This window comes from Zalophus californianus, chromosome X (assembly GCF_009762305.2).
Source record: "Zalophus californianus isolate mZalCal1 chromosome X, mZalCal1.pri.v2, whole genome shotgun sequence".
NCBI classification, from domain to species: Eukaryota; Metazoa; Chordata; class Mammalia; order Carnivora; family Otariidae; genus Zalophus; species Zalophus californianus.
This window is the reverse complement of record NC_045612.1, coordinates 39,385,487-39,406,184: the sequence shown is the minus strand read 5'-3', so window position 1 is coordinate 39,406,184 and position 20,698 is coordinate 39,385,487. Positions and strand designations below refer to the sequence as shown.

The 20,698-nt window shown below is 45.1% G+C and overlaps 1 protein-coding gene across 1 annotated transcript; it reads right to left on the bottom strand.

Annotated features, from left to right (window-relative positions):
• Nucleotides 1–4,026: 4,026 nt before the first annotated feature.
• Nucleotides 4,027–20,423, bottom strand: IRS4 (insulin receptor substrate 4). Its single transcript, XM_027608418.2, has 2 exons — nt 16,658–20,423; nt 4,027–6,565 (listed from the first exon to the last, which is right to left on the bottom strand). Exons 1-2 carry the CDS (start codon nt 20,421–20,423, stop codon nt 6,561–6,563), a joined length of 3,771 nt encoding a protein of 1,256 aa, XP_027464219.1. The 3' UTR covers nt 4,027–6,560.
• Between the last annotated feature and the right edge of the window lie 275 nt (nt 20,424–20,698).

Below are 20,698 nucleotides of genomic sequence, written 5' to 3'. Positions count from 1 at the left end.
GAGTTTCAGATAAGATTTTTTCTCGCTAATTCTGGCAAGATAAAGTTTTACTTTATCATAAGTGGGGAAAGTAGAAAATTGGCTTAAGATTCTGAATCCACAAATTGAAATATTATGAGCACCTTTGGTGTAATGAGAATTTCTTGGTGGAGCTGGACAGGGAGGGAGAAGAGAAGATTCTCTTTTCAAAACTGATGTGGCAAACTCTCATTTTCCATGGAGTATCATGGGTCATAAACTCTAGACTAGAAAGAAATATTTCCAATCATTTTATCCTATCCTCCTGCCAGACTTCTTATCGGGACTTTAATAGATGGGAAGGGTAATTAAAATAATTTCTCCAAGGGAGACAAGTGGGTGAATAGATAAATAGTTGGAAGGGTGGTAGGGCTTGGTCTACACCATGTATAAGATCCCTTGTAGTTCTAAACCCAATTCCAGAATGTCAACTCTATACCAACCAAGAGTCAACTATAGTTTTCTAAGGTGCTAAGGAACCAGATTAGAACCCTTGACAACTCCAATGTTGACCAAGTATTGTTGTCACACCCCCACAAAAAGACATAGTAGTCTTGCAAAAGAGATTTTTTGCAGTATCGACATCTTACATGGGTTATATCTACTGTGTAATTAATGTGATATATTTAACTATAATTCTAAGCACTGTCTAAGCACCACCTTCCTAGAATCAGCAGAATCGTAACTAACATAAAGAAGAAAAAAAATAGAATAAGAAAGCAAGGTCAGACAGATGGTTCCTAAACTGCTTCTAAGAAAGTTAAAAGAAACAGTAACAAAAATATGAGCACGAATATAGGCCTACATGTATTCAATTCCCTGAAAATGATGCAGAAAGTGCAAAAATGTTGAAAAGATTCTTGGAGTTACAAAATGAACTCTAAGTCTCACATTTTTCTGTAGACATTTAAGAATCCGCTTTCCATTTCAATATTTCTTTGCTCCTTTTGTTATTGAAATGCTAATTCAGATGCTTGCCATACAGAAGACACTGTAATAGATATTCTGAGATTGAAAAAATGAAGGAGGGGATTGCTTCTAGTTCAGTTCTATGGACCCAAATGTTTAATATTAAATTAAACCAGTGATCTCCTCTTAGGTTCTCGGGACTTTATTCTAAATAAGTTTCCTCCATTTATATAGCACACCACTGATGTTACTGACAAATTCCAATGTAACATGCAACAGTGGTTCCTAATTGCTTTAGCATTTATCATGCACAAGAGACAGGAGGAAAGTTGTCTCATTTTGTACAGCTCCGTTGCATTTCTTATCTCTGAAGTACACTTAAGCAGCAAACTGGGACTTAAGGTAGCTGCCTGAAAACCAGCACCCATTAACATGCATGTCTTGGAGGGAAAATGAATTGGTTTTTCTCAAACAGAATACAGTTCAACCTCGTTCTGTGCATTGATTTTGCATAATTTCTCTTTTGCACATTTTATAAATTAGGGGTCCTGATCTGGCTTACCCACACAAATTCTCATACTCACATTTTCCAGGTTCTGCCTTTGGGCAGTTTTGTTTTCAAAACATTAAAAAAAAGCATTTAGGTGCATTTCCAAGATGCCTTTTGGGTTCAATTAGCACCTAGTAATATTTTTCTAAACAGTCACTGGAGGTGCTTAACTAGTGTGTACTAGTGCATGTTTTACCTGATAAGTTTTCTGAATAGATTTTATGCTTTAAAGAAACAGTACCACTTCACATCCTATAGTGAGCATGTGGTTAATATGTAGGAGACCAGGGGAGTGGAGCCGCTGAAGTTCTGTAGATCTTTCCAGCTAATGAGTTCGGCTGACTGTTGAAACAGCCACACTGGCTATGACTACTCTTCCAGGAGTTCAAGTCCCATTAAGATGTGAATCACCTATGAGGAATCCTTAATCTCGGGAAACAGAGGGTTGCTGGAGTGGTGGGGGGGTGGGAGGGATGGGGTGGCTGGGTGATGGACATTGGGGAGGGTATGTGCTTTGGTGAGCGCTGTGAATTGCGCAAGACTGTTGAATTGCAGACCTGTACCCCTGAAACAAATAATACATTATATGTTAAAAAAAAGAAGAAGAAGAAAAAGAAGATAGCAGGATAGGAAGAATGAAGGGGGGGAAATCGGAGGGGGAGACGAACCATGAGAGACTATGGACTCTGAGAAACAAACTCAGGGTTCTAGAGGGGAAGGGGGGGATGGGTTAGCCTGGTGATGGGTATTAAAGAGGGCACGTATTGAATGGAGCACTGGGTGTTATACGCAAACAATGAATCATGGAACACTACATCAAAAACTAATGATGTAAGGTATGGTGATTAACATAACACAATAAAAAAAAAAGATGTGAACCACCAAATGAGTACACAGAGATCGTGTAGTCTTGGTAAGCACAGATGTGCCCATGTCTTTGAGGGGCTGTTTGGGACGAAGAAAATACATTTGGACTGTGTCCTGACAAATACAGATTGCCTCTCTTAAAGTGAGGACTAGGGCTAGAGTTCATATATAATCTGTGACATTAAAATGTGTGAATGAATATATATATGTGTCTGTATAAATTGGTTTTTAGGTTTATCTCATTTGAGAGAGCGTACATGTGCGCGCACACACACACACACACACATGCACACGTGTGAGTGGGGGGAGGGGCAGAGGAAGAGCATCTTCAAGCCGAGTCCCCGCTGAGCACGGAGCCTGATGATGTCGCGGGGCTCGATCTCACACCCATGAGATCATGAGCTGAGTTGAAACCAAGAGTCCGACGCTCAACCACTGAACCACTCAGGCCCCCCGATATATAAATTGTTTTTAAAGATGGTCTCTGTTGTGGACAGTTTCTAATGATAAAGGCAGTCTAATTACACCCTCCCATTGTGATATTCTTTACCCACAACTAAGGTCAAGTTGCACAATGAGCTCAACTGTCTGCAAATATACAATGTAGCTTGTGGATTATGCACATAATGTGGGAACCGACTCCCTACCCTGTTCCCCATCTGATTCCACAGGTCCTTCCCCCATCACCCATTGAACCTTGGTCGAGCATTGGTCCCCAAATCTTTACTTTCACTGCCCTTCTGTGTGGCAAGGGCGATTTGGTAAGGCAACCAGTGAGAGAGGCAATTATTTTTCTAGTGTTCCTTTCAATCTTTGGTTTCTGACAAGGCCGGCAATATAATTTACTAATAAGTTCTTGATATTTGACCCATCCATCCTTCTATATTCCATCAATGCAAAACCGTTTTCTGTCTGTTCGTCGGTGAGTTTTTTATGCACTCATATTTGCCTTCCCGATGGTTAAAAATAAGCCTATTCAACCCTTGAACTACATAGATTTGAACTGTGCAGGTCCACTTACACATGGATTCTCTTAAAAAATAAATACACTACAGGACGATAAATGTATTTTCTCTTCTTCACGATTGTCATTGTCGTAATAATGTCTTTTTAAAGAATACAGTATGTAATACATATAACATACAAAGTATGTGCTAATGGACTGTTTCTGTTCTCAGTAAGGCTTCCAGTCAGCAGCAGGCTCTTAGTCGTTAGCTTTTGGGAAGTCAAAAGTTAGATGTGAATTTTAGACTGTGCAGGGGGTCGGGGCCCCTAAAGCCCTGTGCTATTCAGGGGTCAACTGTGAATGAAAAGGGAGTCAGTTAAAGGGCGAGAGTACGTGGCAAGGGAAGGAGAGGAAAGAAAACTGTAAATGATTACCTTACCCTCACTGAGTGGTCGATTCTATATATAATTCATACCTCACGGTCAACATGAAAACTCAGCTAAGCTCTACGCAAGTACTACCTCCACATTTGGAGACTCAGGAGTTAATGTATTAACATCACCGAGAAGCCTGGTGTTTCTAAGCACAGTGACTTTCACCCAAATCCTAAGTTAGCGGCTTTTTCTGAAAAAGGCAGTCAGTGCCTCCACAGAGCAGGAAAAAATATATATATTTATAATGGAGTAGGGGATGATGCTATTAAGAAAAGAGTCTCCACACATAGTAACTTCCGTGAACACATTTATTGCGAGTAGCTCTATGGAAAGGCAAGTCAGATATATATATAAACACTATACAAAGTTGCAAGGTTGTCTCCCAAAACTGCAAATGAGATGTTTACAAAGAAATGAGAGTATAAGAGTATTTACAAAGGAAGACAAAGCCAGAGCAACTCAAAGCAGATCTGTGAAGCAGAAAGAGCAAATGTAATGAACCACTGGAACTGTAACGTTTTTGTTTTTACTGACCAAGTGACTATGTCTGATACCAAATTAAATGTAGAGGTCACCAAAAAAAAAAAAAAAAAAAAAAAAAAAAAGAAAGAAAGAAAGAAAAGAAAAGAAAAAAAGAAATAATAATAATAATCGTTCCATCACTAGTTTTTCTTATCAGCAGCATAAACCGGTAGCTGGAAGGTAAGTGATATGTTGGTACACATATGCTAAAAGGATTCTTCCAGCACAATACTGAATAAATTAGTTGTGTCTGTAAACTAAGAAGTAGTGTCAGAAAGACCGCATATTTGTCAGGCCGTCCCTGTGACTCTGTGTTTGTACTGTTGTAGAGCAGGTTTCCCACCCATTTATTCAGCAAGTGTTACACCTGTGCTCTACCCTGTCGCTGGCAGCCCCTGAACCTAATATACAAATAAAGCAATAGAGCATTTTTCCCCCAAATCATCTTTGCTTTCCACAATTCTGAACGATTGTGACTTAAAACTTACTTGAAAATAAAAATAAAAACTTACTTGAAAATAAAAGACTTGAAGAAAGGCTGCCTATAGAGTGCACTGTTACCATATTGAACAAAAGCCATACTGCACTATTTGATTAGGTTGGGAAAAGAGAAGAGTCTGAAGGAACTGACGAAACCTACTGCCCTCGCGGCCACCAGTCACCGAAGGAGTGACTGGGACCGCGGTTACATCCTCTCCCTGGCCCCATTCACAAGGGAAAAAAAGAGCCCCCTCCATCCCTTTGGTTGGTAGGCAAGGAATAAAAAAAAGACGTCAACTCGGCTCTTCGGAAAAGTTAGTTTAGCAACATGTACTATAAAGCCTGCTTGAACATAGAAGTACACGTTCAAAGACATCAAAACCGAGCGGCGAGAAACTTCAGGTGAATAGTACACGACTTCAAAGTTGCACATTAAATGCGAAGCAGTTTTTTTTTTTAACAGAGTTACACACACAGGTACACCTACAGTCACATGTACACAGAGGCGCGCACGCACACAATTATGCACGCGCACACACGCACTAGCACTCACACACTTCTACACTCACGCCCATCTGTGTATGATGAGGTTTGCCAGCCATGGCACGAGCCGCAGTGTGTGTGCCATCACGGGACAAAGCTCTAAGCAAGCTTCAAGACCTTTGTACCGATCCTCTGTGATCACCACCTGTTAGTGTCATGTTCTCAAAGGTCCAGGTTCCTAAAATCTTACTTCAGTTTCCATCAGAGGCAAGCAAAAACAGGAGGAGGAAGCTTGCTCTGATTTTTTTTTTTATACATCTTATATAGGCTCATTATCCATAAGGAAAACAAGACCTTATAAGAGGTTCCTTTTGGCTTAAGTTTCAGAATACTCATTGATGCATATACACTAATTTCTTGAATATGGGAAACTGATCTCTTTATAGGAGCCCTGGGCATGGGAGGGAGAGTGTGTGTCCAGCAGAGAGCCAGAGAGAGAGGAAGAATGGGGGGTTGGTGGGGGGGGGGCGGGAGGCCCAGAGAGGCAGAGAGGGGCTTCGTGAGGAGACTTTGAATAACTTTGCTTCTTTAAAGGGGGAAAATGTAGGTTTCAAAATAAAAAAAAAAAAATGGTTTTGGAGATGCTCAATTGATTGGCAGGCAGAACACCACAGAACTGTATATGAACAAATAATCTGTTCCTCAGTTCTGCCTTTAAAATGTTGAAAATGCTCATTCAAGATATAAGTTCAGTTGACATTTAATGTGGACAGAAGGTTGCAGTTTTGTTCATGAGCAAAAACTGCGGTAATCTGTCCTTTGGTCCTGTCTTTAAGATACTGAATATGTCCCATCAAGATATCAGTTCAGTTGACATTTAACTCCTTGGATCAAGAAATGTTTTATGTATGTACTACTCAGAAGAAAAAGATTCCAGATCATACCTACCTTCTCATAAACGTAACTTTTTTTTTTCTTTTTCTGCTCTTGTGTAAAGGATTTTCAGCTTCCAAACTAAACCTAAGTGTTATACATCGGTGAAATGGGTGTTGATTATAGCATATGTTTCCTTTCAAAGAGACTGGTGGGGAGGGGGGGGACCAGAAAATAAAAGCAAAGTACAGTGAGAATTTCTTAATGCACAATTACTTGATCCATAAGGCAGCAGGAGGAATGATCTATGTTAGGATCATTCACCTGCCAGCATCCGTTTGTCAGCTTTTAGAAATTCAGGCTGTTTTCTATTCAGAAGCCTCTGAATTTTCTTTCTTTTAGGCAGATCTGGAGTGGACAAAGATGAAACTCCATAAGCATCACTTTTCTTCCAAAGTGTGTTTTTGTGACAATGTAATCACTCTAGAAAAAAAAAAAAAGATGACAAAACAAAAAGTTACTTTCGGAATTAAAGTGTGAAGTCCTTTCCCACTCCCGCCACCCCTGCCCAACAACCTACCCCCCCACCCCCCCCCCACCCCTGGCTCTAAAATGAAAGGAAATCTAGTAGTTTTTGAGAGCCATACTGAGGAGACTGGCTCGGCGTGGACATGCCTAACTGGGTCAGCCACCTGTGACAAACGCTAGTGCAAGCAAGCCGGGCAAAAACTCAAGGGCAGTTCCTCCTTTTGCCCCCAGGCTGTCACCCTGACACTTCCGGTGGACAGCGATCGGCAACTGGCAACCTCGTTTGTGCGTGCACTGTTCTACTTCCTCCCAGTGAGTGCGGCCAGCAAGTGAGCCAGGCATTGGGTGGACAAGGAGAATTTTTGTCTTCTCCTACACGCTTGACTATGCCCTCACCAGATCATGTGGCACATAGTCAAAGGATTTGAGCACAGCCGTGGCGAGAGTCTCCAGGCTTGGTCACTGAATTTCTTCTAATAGAGCAACGTCATACCTGTAAAGGAGATTTGGTTGACATCCTCATCTGTCTAATAAAAGGCAGCTCTGGCATTACTCTCTTGGCCTTCTGCTTATTGAGAGGGTGCGTAAATGGGGAGTGGGACAACAGGAAGGGGGGGTCTGGTACACTGGAGAAGGCACTGGGCTGGAGAGGGGATGGATGGGGATAAATGGTTAGTAAATGGATTATGGGATGCTAGTGTTCCTTTAAGATCTTCCCACCAAAGTACCACGTTTCATTACAACCAATCTCAAAGAATCCATGGAAAGCCTCACCTGAGTAGGCTTCAAGTACAAGAGGTTGTATTAAAGCAGTATACATTATAACAGTTTATTCTTTCCGTGGAGGTTTGAACAATGTAACAAACTTGCAGGTGGATGAAGCATCAAATGTCTCCATCATCCCCTTCCACCTACTTGCGGCTATTAGTCATAACTCATTATATAGGGCTGTTCCTCCACATTAAAAGGTGTTTTTTTTTTTAACCCCCTAGATTAGTAAAGATACTAAGTTTTCCTGTCAGCAGTGGGTTTAGGAAATTTTAGGTTCTGTGGATCTATCAAGTTTACACAGGATGAAAGGCGTCCGTGAGAGCTCACCATGAGAGAGCATAGGAGCAATGCAATTATCTGCTGCAAAATGAGCATCACTGACTTTTGCACAAACTCTCAGCTACTTTTGACAGAAATTTAAGGTTAGAAAGGCATCATGCCTGATTTCGTGTGCTACTTTGTTTTAATATAAAAACATGTTTTAATATAAAGTACACTGCATGTACTTTAAAAGGGACTTCTAACTAACCTATATAATACACCACATTTTGTATCTTTTCTAGAAACATACAAATTAAGCCTCTTATGACAACCACATCAACAATTATACTGAGCCCGAAATTAGGGGCATTTGTCACCACTTGAGTTGTTTCACTTTCTTCTTTACTCTTGTTTAAATGAGACTCTACTAAAAAATTGATTCATATTTCAATTGCTTTCCGATAACACCTAAGCCAACACTAACTGAATGTTTGGTAACATACTAAAACCTAGAAAATAATGGTGTGACTTCAAGTTTACATTACAAAATATATTTGTCAACTCCTGATTAACTACACTAGTAGAAATGAATAATGCTATCCAAAACAAGATAATCCCAAAATAATTTAATTTGCTTTTGAAATGCACTATGGGAACTGGAGCCACAGATTTACCTTTGTAATCCCGTTTTACTTAGGCCAATATTAAAATGAGTTTACATTCCCTGAGCACATTCCAAAGAAGAGCAGAAAGCAGGAACTCGGAAGCTTGCCGGGAGGCAAAGGAAAGCACTTCAGGATTAAAACTCCACCAGAAACACTCTGCGAAATGAGTATCAAAAGGCTGATAATCACATCTGAGTTCCGTCTCTTGTTCATTTTTTGGGGGGGGGGGGGTCTCGTTCATTTTGAGGTCATTTCACCACCAGAAAGGTAAACGGTGATGTTCTGAATACTGTGGCATGTTTTCATTGTGTTATTGCCACTAGATACTGACAGGTTACAAATGATGACCTTATTGGATACTCTTACTTTCTGATTAATCAGAGACCTTTTTAAGGACGAGTTAGTTTCACCCTTTTAATGGGAGGTGTATTCTTCAAGCAATTTTTCTCTATAAGGGAGAAAAACTCATTGGACTCCGATGGGTCAACACATTTTCCGACTCCTGCCCCCCAAAACCTGGCAAGTATTATTTTGTTCTCAAAAACAAATGAAGTAAACTTTTCTGTTTCAATTTGTATAATGCTATAAACCTGAACATTAATCTTTAATACACTAATAAAGCACACATGACTTCAATATCCCTGGAAATTTGTAGGGCAAGCCAAGAAAGCCGTTCCTCCAGGGCATTCCAGACCTCTTTATATGAATCATAAACATGCCTCTATTACAGTTTGAAGTCCAAAGCAGCAATGGTTCCCTTGCCCAGAGAGAGTCAAAACTATAACAATATATCCAGTTATTCTTTCTCTTCCCACTCTCCTCCCATCTCACTGCCTTAGTTATCTTTTCAACTCCAATTTGCCCAGAACTCAAAAAACTACTTCTCTAGTTCTTCCCAACATTCCTCATTCCACTTATTCGTCAACACGCTCTCCCTGCAATCAACTGGTGATCACACAAACAGGGGCAACCAAGCAAAGTGTCAAAGGCAAACAAATGAAAGGAAAGGAAGAGAAATGGAAGCAGAGACCCCAAAGATGAATGTACAATAACACAATTATATTATTTAGCTTGGCGTTGCCTCTGGCTTATATATAGTTCTCTCTCTGTCTCTCTCTCTCTTTTTCCCAATAAGAACAGATCATCACACCTTTCTGTGTCCTGTGAACATACAGGAGGGTGATTCTCTAGGAACTGATAAAAAATCAAAATGCTGTCCCCCAAAGGTGAAAACTGGCACTAACTGCTGTTAATCTTTACAACACCAATCATACCAGACTATTGTCTCCTTCTTAGGCCAGAAGAGCAAATGCTTCTCCCCATGGGGGTAACGGGTTTGTTACAGAATAGTCAAAAGGATCTCTAAGGGAAATTGATGACACTTGTAAACCTCCATCTCCTCAAAGGACAGTTTCAATCGTGGGACACCTGCCCTTCACTAGCAGGCCCTGGACCACGTAGGCATGTTCATTCCAGCCTTGATTATCTGGATACAAACTATTTGGGGATTTTTATCCCGGGTCAGCTTCTCCACTACCTCCCAACACACACTTGGGCCACTTCACTCTGCTGCCTAGTTACTGTGGACTTAAAGAATGCAAGTTACTAGAATTCTCATATAGGCGGTCTCCAATTTACAAAAGAGGCATATACCAAGGCTCATTGTTTAGTTGAAACTCAGAATAAATTATCCCGCAGAAGCAATGTTGCAAATAAATGGTGGATAGGTTCGTAGGCTCATCTAACACATGCCTATATTAACCTATGCAGTTCTTGAGCGAACAGAGGAGCTACTTGGACGATACCCAACCATCACTTACAACCTCATGTCTGTGGGAGGATGTGTTTGCTTCAATTTAAGACTCTGGGGAAGTATCTTTTTGACCCATGGCAAGAGGAAGAGTGTCCCCCTAAACCCAGTGGCTGGCATAAGTGGGGAGTGGGTGGGCTCTGAGGGGGAGGACAGTGTTGGTATGCCTTGCAGTCTGGAGGCACAACTAGGCAAAGGCAGGAGTTAACCATCATGTGTATTGGTCAGACTTTCTAGGGCGCCCGTGGGCACACATGCGAATGACTTTCAAGATAGACTTCATTGATATTCTCTCTAAGGTTCAGGCCTACAAGGAGAAAATTAGTGATTATAGAAAGGCAAATTATATAAATTGTGAAAACTAGCTAAAGTGATGACCATTTCGGGAGGGAATTGGATATTCAGTAAATCCAGAAGGTCTGGCTAGCATCAGGCATATTGTGGTCAATCCAACCATGAAAATAGCTTTAAGCACTGGCCCAGCTGCCTCTGTGTCAACAAGTGAGAGTGGGGCAGGCAGTGCCGCCCGGGACCTGCAAAACAAGGACCCCTTCAAGGAAGGTTGTTCCTGCAAGCTAAGTCCCAACAGGCTGTGGGGTCAGAAGAAGCGACATCTGGTGGGGGAGGGGGGGTGAGTCCTCCATGGGCCCCACACGACTCCCAGAGCGGTCCTCACCCTTTCAGCCAGAGAGAGGCCAGGACAGGATATGGTTTCCCCAAATCAGGGACACACATTTGGCAAAAGGCACGTGAGGGCAAGACTCACATAGTACAACCGGTGCAACCCTAGCCCATAAGAAAGGGATGTCATGAAGCTAGTGAGGAAGAGTAACTTTCTCATTTCACTAAATAACTATGTAAGTACATATTTTCCCATTAACTCTAAAAGGAATCAACCAGAAAATTAGAAGGGACCCTCTTGAGACGCCCGGGTGGCTCAGTTGGTTTTGCGTCTGCCTTTGGCTCAGGTCATGATCCCGGGGTCCTGGGATGGGCTCCCTGCTCAGCGGGGAGTCTGCTTTTCCCTCTGTCCCTCCCCCTCCCCCTGCTCCTGCGTGCGCTCTCTCTCTCAAATAAAATCTTTTAAAAAAAGAAATGATAAGGTACCCTCGAAAAGAATGTGAACCTGTAATAGGATAGATGTCTACATTTGAAAAAGTCTATTTTTCCAGCGTTCAGCCCACATTTCCAGAAGAAGATTCTTTTTTTCCAAAAGGAGATGGAAATGTGGGACCTGTAGCTGTATGACCAATAACCAAGGCAGAATCGCTACAGCCTATATTTTAAGCTCATATGGCAAGCACAGTATCTTGGCAATGTTATCAATAGCTTTAAAATTAGCAAGCTGATAGTCGTGGTAAAAACTGAATGTGTTGCAATGTATTCATTTCATTATTATAAAAGGATGCGTTTTTAATCTCTCATTTCTCACTCAGGACCAAGCAATGTTTTCCAGTGAATGATCCTAACCATCTAAGAGCCTGGCAGCACCTCTTAGACAAAACATACTGCAGGCTTTAATTAAGCATTTTACAAAAGCTATTTTCCAATAGTGCCAATAAAACGTCTGGGCTATTTTTACATAGTCTTAAAGCATTAAAAAAAAGGTGCTAAAGAAAGTGAATTTAATTTTAAATAAGGATTTTTATGTCCCGAGGATTTCATTTTCAAGGCTTCTAAAATCTATTTGCCTGACTGCCAAAAGCCAGTTTGCTTTTTAAACAAGTGAAGAGCGTCTATTTCTACCACCCTTTGGCTTCCACCTGTCTCACTTTATCCTGTTGTGCCCACTGTGATGGTTTAGATTAGAACATCAGATTTGATACATATGGAAACATGAAATTAAGAGACTTTTGGCTATAACTGGCAAATGCCAATGGATTATTAGGAAAACCAAAGCTATCTGACTTCAGTTAAGGAAATGACCATTAATGGCAGTTTAGGGAAGGCACCCCCATCTCACTTTCCGTTCCTTTCAAGTGTTTCCCTGGGACCTAAATAGCTACACACACTATTTGTGTTGAGGAGGTAAAGATTAGCAAACTCCTCCCCAAACCAGATTTAAAAGATTCAATTCCAGTACAGGTCAAATTCTTTTATTCTGGGAGCCATGGCAAACAGTTTAACGCGATGAAAATTACCCACGCTCTGGCAGATGGTTCACAGCTGTAACACCCTGAATGAATTACTTTCCCCCCCCATTGCTACTATTAAATTCAAGAAAACTTGTAATTTTTTCCCAACCCTTGCCTATATAATAATCTTTCATCAATAGGAAAATGACAGATTGAACATCCGATGAGAGGGCGATGTGATGGGCTGGGTGGAGTGCTGGACTTGAGATCAGATGTACGGGTTTGATTTTCAGCTCTGTCACTTACCTCTTTGGCCATGGGAAAGTTCTTAACAGCAGGCTTCAGTTCCAGGACCTACTGTCCCCCAGCAAAATAATGAATGTGAATGTGTTTTGCAGATTACAAAGCAGTATGCAACTGTTAAACATTCCCTCAAGCAACAAGTTGACAATTCAACAACAGTGCTATTCAAATCACACACAGTTATCAAGTTCTTCCTGTACTGGTTACTCTCACCTATTCCAACATGAAGATTTTTGTGTCATTCTAAAGAAGTCTGAGTTTGTTACCCCAAACAGCTGTATTCCAATGACTCTAGAGTATTTGGGTTCATTTTTGGTGATCTGGGAGAGGACAGGAAAGCAAGAGATCTTGTTTGCGTTTTTATGCACGTGTGATATTTGGCTGTGCTCAGTTAAAGTCCTAGTCCTTGTTTAAAGATGGTTTGCTAGTGGCCGAAATTTTTGCCCTGGAGGCATCACTCTTAGGATGAATGCAAACGCATAGTGACTGCCAACGACCTTAGTTAACTTTAATTGAGTGAAGTCCTCTTTAAGTGTTATAGGTCACCTACCTCTACTCCAAAGAACTGCCCATTTTTTTTTCCAGGGGGTGGGGCTAAATGTTGCCTAAAATAAGCGACCCGTCAATGGTGATGGAAAAAATCTCTGCTATATGGAGATTTTAGTCTAGTAATTTATAACAAATAAGTCCAATACAACAAAAGCAATTTGCTCTCAGCACCTGTAATTTATAGCAAGAGGATTTGGCAGTCGCATACTGAAAAGCAGCTTACACCTCCTTCATGTTAATAACAGTGTCAAACTTGTCCAAAGTTAGCTACTATGGATTTTTTGTTTTGTTTCTTTTGTTTTTTTTGTTTTTGTTTTTTTTTTGTTTTTTTTTTTTTGCTTTCTAATACCAAGTGCTATCACAACATGACTGGTTTTGGCTGATCAATTCTCTCACCCCTTCTGGAGCTGCCCTTATCCTCCTATCTCTGGAATGGAAAAATCTGAATTTTTCACCTTAAGTCCCTTTAAACTATGAATTCTACCTCAGACCCAGCAGGAGAAGAGGCAAAAATGCATACATGAGTCAAGAATCAGACTAAACCAAGTAAGAAACTACATTCTCCTCCTAAATGCTACTGCTTACAGCCCATGTGTTTAAAATGTGAAGACTCTGCCCCTTAAAAATTATGTAATGTGTTAAAAAAAAGTCAAGTCCAGGTTATATTTCTGGGTGTTTCCTATTGTCTTGAACAAATGGCTTTAAAGTACTTAATTACGTGCAATGTAACTGTAGGTAAATGAGATTATGTATTAATTTTGTGTTATATGAACAAAGTGCTTTAGAATCACACTTCATGTTACTTGTTATAGGCAGATCCCAACTATAAAGACCCCCAACCCTGAACAACCACGTAAACCATTTTAAATGAAAGTAAAGACGAACTGAAAAGTGGGATTTGGGGACAGAGAACTTTGTGCTTCTACACGTAATAGTAACAGTAACAGCAATGACAACAGTGATGTTTATATAATAATTCTTGTGCACCACTTACTACGTGCCAGGCACTGTCCTAAGCGCTTGCCATAAATTAAAATTACCCTTTGAGATACATAACTCCCGATAAAGACTATGCCTTTGCTCCTTTGTGAAAGCATATTTTTTCTCTTCTAACATGACATATATATGCTAAATATATACACAGATATTTAATGTGGATACGAAGAGAGATGCAATGGGTGATAATTATTCTATAGCTTTATAGTAAAAAAAAAAAAAAAACCAAAAACCTATCAGAATTATCTGCCCTGTTCTTAGCACTTCACAGACAACATCCTACCATATCAATTTACATTAAAATGGAAACAAATGTCATTTCCTGCAATATGTTCTTTCTATATAGCTTCCCTTTTATATCTATATCTCAGCAATTTATGTGCCTGAGTCACTCTCAGGACCAATTACTTTTGCAAGAAGCTAAATCATCAGTTTAAACTGTGGAAACTTTGCTTCGGTGTTAATCCAATCACAAAATAAAAATATATTTGTGAAGTGCTTTCAAATCCCCAAATGCTTCTACATTCATTCTCTTATTTTAACCTAAGCACCTTCCTCCCTGTCAGATGCAGCCTCCTTTCTCTAGTTACTCAATAAAGCCAGGAATTTCCTCAATGAGCAATACATTTAGACAACACCAAACCTCCCAAATAGCTACAAAGTCATCTGAAGCTATTTGTAAGTCAGCAACTCAGGCTAAAATAATGATAATTGGATCTAGATAATCCTTGGGAAGTCAAGGTTTATTGCAGGAACAAGATTTCACTAATTATAATCTTTGTTTAAACAAAGACTATGAGAAGTAGAGACAAACGTCTCGGAAAACGTGTCCTTTCCAAAGAACCACAGGCAAACAGGCAGCTTTGGCACGCATACGTCAATATCACAAATGGTAGCTTCAGCAGTTAGGTTCAAGCAGTAGCTTAAGACCAATTTTCAGATGTACTTTACAGACTAAAACAGATCTATTCCTGAAAAGCTGACTGTGAGTCAATTTCTTGAAAACATAATTACATATTTTATACATAGCTCTAGTAGTGGTGATCCTGTGTGTGTGTGTGTGTGTGTGTGTGTGTATTGAGGGGGGTGTCAAAATTTAAAGGAGCTCTGAATTGAATCCCCTGGCAAGCCAAAGCATCCTTTTGTCGTCTTAATGATCGCTCTTTAGTGTGTCCGTGCTGCAAATATGAGTTTTTGTATGGCAAGTTTTCTAAAGCAGGGGGAGAAGAGGGGGGAGGGGGCTACACCTGCACTAAATAGGGAGCTTGTTAGGTGACTGTTGTGATCAAGTCCCCGACTTGTTCTGCCTGATCAAGCACAGTGGGCAGAGATCCAATCACAAAAGCATTCCACAAAGCAAGCAAAGCAAAAATCTTCACTAAACTGACTACTGGAATGAAAACTCCTGGGGTCCATCCCTTCCCTTCACTGGGGAAGCAGCACAGTCTTACTGACGAGGGAAGGCACGGACTATGGAGACATCATCTTCGGAAATCATTTCCTGAGAACGTCTGCAGGCGCACTGATAACAACATTGCATACCGTACACAGTAGATTTACTCCAAGTCTCCCTTTCAAGTCTGACAGCTCCCACTCTCCCTATTTCTTCCTTTGGAAAAGTAACCCTTTACAAACTACCCACTATTCCAGGGTAGGCTGTCCCCTGGGGTCAGGTCTTCCGCCTCGCCTTATTATCTTGCTTTACTGGATTCCCCAGAAGACACACCAAGTAGATGTTTTCAAAGCTTTTTAACCCTTTCAAACTATATTCATACCCATTATCAAGTTGTCACCAGTCCCTCTTTGGGGGGAGGTACATGAAGAAAACGAGGCACAGGGAAGGTGACTTGCCTGTCAATACTAGTGACAGGCAAGGAACCAGCAAGGGTTCTGGCAATGCATCCTGTGGAAAAACCAAACAAATCAACACAACAACACATTCCCGAGCCAAACACGCTCTTCTTTTAATCACCTGTTGTTTCAGATTCTGTTTTGTGCCCCCCAGACATTCAGGCTAACAATGGAGATTTAACCTTCTCGGTAAATCACAGCCAACTAGCACAACAATGACTGCTTTTGTAAAAAGTAACTTTCCCGAAGGAGAAAGGGTACCTCCCCCAGAAGTTACGGTCGATGACTACTGCTTAATATTCGGTGCTCTTCTTTAAAATTCTTGTAACCAAATACGGGTATTTGTAGCAAAGTTGCTTTTACCTGTTGATTTGAAAAGTTGATAGGATCCAATGCATGGTGTCTGTCTGCATAAGTCATTAAAGTGTCAGGGAAGGATTTGAAAGCATCTATCTATCTATCTATCTATCTATCTATCTATCTATCTATCTATCTATTCTTAAGCTTTACTCCTAAAAAGTAGAACCAGTGTTTAAATGATAATAGGGTCCCCCCCCCCAGATAAAGAAGTTTATGACTGGATCCAAACTTAAGTTTTTTGCAAAGATCACAAGGTATGGCACGAACACTGAAAACTGAATTCTACTCTTCGTGCTAAATAGGCACCAGTTAATGGAATGTTATCTCGCTTTTTCCTACCGCCGTAGACATCGATTCATTAAGCAATAACCATTAACTTCGGGAAATGGATTCCAAAATTACCCACCTCTGCGGGGAGAGCCGAACTTCTTGTCAGGTCTGGCAAAGTCCATTCTCACGTAGGTGTCGTCGTCTTCGTCGTCAGGCTCCTCTCGCTCCGGGGGACTCGGCACCGGGCGGCGAGGCGGTGGGAGGGGGGCGGCCGCGGCGGCCCGGTTCTCACCTCCGGCTAGGTCTGCCGACGGGTTGGGGTCTCTCGGACTCGAGCCACCGGCAACATTTTGGGGCCCCCTGGCCGCTTCGGCGGCCGCAGCGGCGCCAGCAACAGGTTGGAACCAGCGGACGGAGGCGGAGTCAAACCGAGCGGCGGCCTCCAAGCCCCGCGCTGCTGCCCCGATGCCCGGGGCCACGGCCAGGGCCGAGGCGGCGGCTAACGCCCGACTCAAGGCTAAGGCTGGCACAGCTGCCGACGCGGCGGCGGCCGAGGCAAAGGAGGCCGAGAGGTCTCTCTCGAGGCTGTCCGTTGGGAAAGCCGAGACGGCGGCCCTGGCGGCCCCAGAGAAACTTTGCGAACGGCTTTGCGGGCGTCTTCGCTCTAGTTGCTGTTCTTCCTGCAGCAGCCTAGCTACAGGCGGTGGCTCGGAACAGCGGCTGGGGGAGAGAGAAATGTCCATACAGCACTCAGAAAACGGGTCGACCACATAGATGCGACCTGTTTCAGCATCATAGCGAATGGCACTGTCACCAAAAGGCACGGCCGGTGTCATTGCTGGATTGAAAATCACTTCAATGTAGTCGCCCTCTTCCTCATTCGCACTACCACCTGTAGCGCTGGGAGGAAGAGTCGCAAGTGGCCACCTAGCACCTTCCAGAAAGAGGGGGTTGGCACCTGGAATGGCTCTTAAAAGATTCGAGAGCCTGTGTGCTGGGTTTGGAAATGGCAGTCCGAAGTCCACATTCACATAGTTAGAAAAGGCTGTCGGTCTGGGGCCAGCAATGATGCCCCACGAACCTGGCAGTCCGTGGATAAAGGGGGCTGGTACATTGCTCGCTCTCTTGGTGAAGTCAATGTTGACGTAGTCACGAGAGCTGTCAGCTCCTCTCTGTTCACGTGTGGGCTTTTGTGATTTTGGCTTGATTTTATTCCCTTTTGTGATAAAAGAGAGGCGGTTAGGTCTCTTAGCCTTGTTCTTGGGGGGCCCATCATCTGAAGGCTTTGAGGGTGACCCCCCATCTCCACGCTTCGAGAATGACGCCTCGACTGAAGGCTTTGAAAGGGCATCTTTGGGGCCCCCGTTCGATGAGGCTTCCTTGTCTAGGCCCTTCCCGGGGAATTTTCCAGGTAACATTGGTACATACTCACTGTGGTCACTCTGTCCCAACGGGGAGCCCCGAAAAGGATTTGGCAGGGAAAAGTAGGAGCTCCAACTTTTAGAGGAAGAGCCACCCTGAGGATTTGGGGGGTTTTTTGGAATTGCACCGGCTCCAGGAGCCATAAACATATAGTCACTCTCGCTATCATTGTCCTTTGACTCCTCCTCCTTTTCAGGATCCGGCTCTTTGGGGGGACTTGGGGCAGGTGGTGGGCTCACTCTGGGAAACATCATCATGTACCCTCTTGAATCTTCAAAAGGTGACCGAGAGTGGCGCTTTTTTGAATCAGAGAAGTTTTGGGGAGCCATTGGCATGTAATCACTGGAGCTTGGGAGAGGGGCTGCCACCCCTGGCCTCATCGGCACGTACGGGTCATCCTCATCTTCGTCCAAAGCTCTGGCTCTGTGGGGACCCCGCGCTGCCCCTTCTGGGGTCTCTAAGTCTTTGACCTCCTTGGCCTCTTTGCGTTCTTTTGGGGCTCCTCTGTCAGCACAAAAATAGAGTCGGAACCTTCCCCCGGACTTCCCTTTACCACCAGTTGCTCCAGCCGGTGGGGGCGGAGGCGGTGGAGGCGGCGGCATGTGCTGCTTGCTTTGAGTTAATTTGCCAAAGTAGGACCTTTTCTTCAGAGATTTTCCGCGCTCACCATTGCCCTCGGAGGTTTTCCCACTTCCTGAGCCTTTGCCCCCTCCAGGGTTCTTGCCCCCGCCTGAGCCCTGGCCATCTCCGGCTCCCCGCCCACCGCCTGAGCCGTGTCCGCCGCCGCGGGCTCCCTGGCCACCACCCGAGCCGTGCCCACCTGCAGTGCCCTGGCCATCGCCGGCACGCTGGTTTCCTCCTGCCCCCTGGCCACCGCTGGAGCCCTGGCCGCCTCCTCCGGAGCCCTGCCCCCCGCCCGAGCACTGGTTTCCTCTCGAACCCTGGCTACTGGAGCCTTGGCCACTGGAGCCCTGGCCACCTCCGGAACCCCGGCCATTTCCCGAGCCCCATCTGTTCATGGGCATGTAGTCACCTCCGTTTCCTTCCTGACCCTCTGGGCCCCGAGGGCTGCCTTCTTCCCCAGAGCTGCCGGAGCCAGAAGCTCCCGGAGACAGGCAAGCTCTGTCGTTCGGGACTTCTGCGGCAGGCGGGACACACACCGGGCTGCGGGGGAGGCGGCGAAAACAGCTGCCGGGCACTGAAATCGCTCTCCGGGACCTGCGCGCTCTGGGCAGGTGCAGTCTTCCTCGCCTGGAGGGGGGCACGGGTTCGCTGGGTGTTATGCAGCGCCTGGTGAGGAGCATCTCCTCTTCCCCGTCACCGATGGCCCTGAGGTGGTAAAACTGCTCAAAGCGGGACCTTCTCAGCCAGCCGCCGGGCTCGCGCGGCAGCGTGTCCAGGTGCCTCCTAGTGGACAGCAGGGTTAACAGGTGGGCGCCGACGCTGATGCTGTAGCTGCGGCAGCGGGCTCGGTATTCGTCTGCACACAGGGCTCTCATCTTCTCCAAAAACAGCTCGTGCATGTTTTGGGCCACCACACAGTCATCGACCTGCATCCACAGCTCGCCGGGACCGATGACGGTGGACCTACCGACTTCCAAGAAGAAATACTGCTCCGAGTGCCCGCAGCGACGGATGCTCAGGAGCTGGACGACCACGCTGGCCACCTCGGTATTCAGCCTCACAAACACCACCTCCTCGTCGGTAAGACAGAGCCGGAACACGCCGCTCAGCTCTTTTCTGTGCCCCAGCCCCCTGGGTTTGACTATTACCTGCCACACATCCTTGTAGAAGGGTGGCTCCGCCGCCGCTGCAGCCCCCCGCGCGGCCGGCTCCCCATCCGGCGGCGCGCCGGGCGTGCCGCAGCGGCGGCGCTTGCTCTCGAGGATGAGGCGGCTGAGCAGCAAGTACCAGCTCTCCTGCTCCGACTCGTTCTCGGCCACCATCGCGAAGTACTCGTCCTGGGTGAAGAGGGCGATGAGGTGTCGGTACCTCGCGTCGGCTCGCTGGCTCACGGAGAAGCACTGGTACAGGGTGATCACGCGCCGCGGCGGGATGAGCGCGGGGACCGCGGCGCCGGACGCCGCCGCCGCCGCCGCAGCGGCCGCGGCGCGGACACTGTGCCGGAACTTCCTGGCGTTTTCGTAGTATTCCAGCCGAGCCGGGGCGTCGGCGGTCTCGAGTTTGAGCACGAAGTAGCGCCGGTGCCCGTGCTTCTGCTTCCGCAGGTAGCCGCGCTTGCAGACTTCGTCCCCGACGGGGAGGTCCTCCTCATCGGACTCCGAGTCTGACCGGGAGCCAGTGGCCGTGGAGAGCCACATGGCTCCCGGACAAGACGACCCGGTCCCAATGAGTGCGGTCGGGGGGCCCGAGGAAGGAAGTGGGGTGGTCGCCACCGCAGCTAGAGCCGCCGCCGTTGCCGCTGCTGCAGCTCTCAGTCTCCTTGTCGCTTGGTCGCGAGCGAAGGAGCCACTCGCCATGGTGATGCACGATGGTTTTAAGGTGAGCGAGGGGGAGGGGGGGCTCGGGGAAGGGAGGGCTGGGGGAAGAGGCCGTCTACCCCTGTCCGCCCGCCCCAGCCCCCTCCCGCCTCGGCCCCGCCCCCGCCCACTCCACTCAAAGCGCGCGGCGGCGGGCAAAACAACACGTGACCGCTGCCTCACGCGGCGGCCGCTGCGGCTCCAGCTACCAGCGCAGTGGAGGGGCGCGAGCCGCCGCCAGCCAAGGTGTGCAGGGGAGGGGGCGGCGGGCCCGA

Bases quoted from the DNA above. Each gene is read 5' to 3' on its own strand.
- IRS4 (XM_027608418.2), bottom strand. From the start codon at position 20,423: ATGGCGAGTGGCTCCTTCGCTCGCGACCAAGCGACAAGGAGACTGAGA.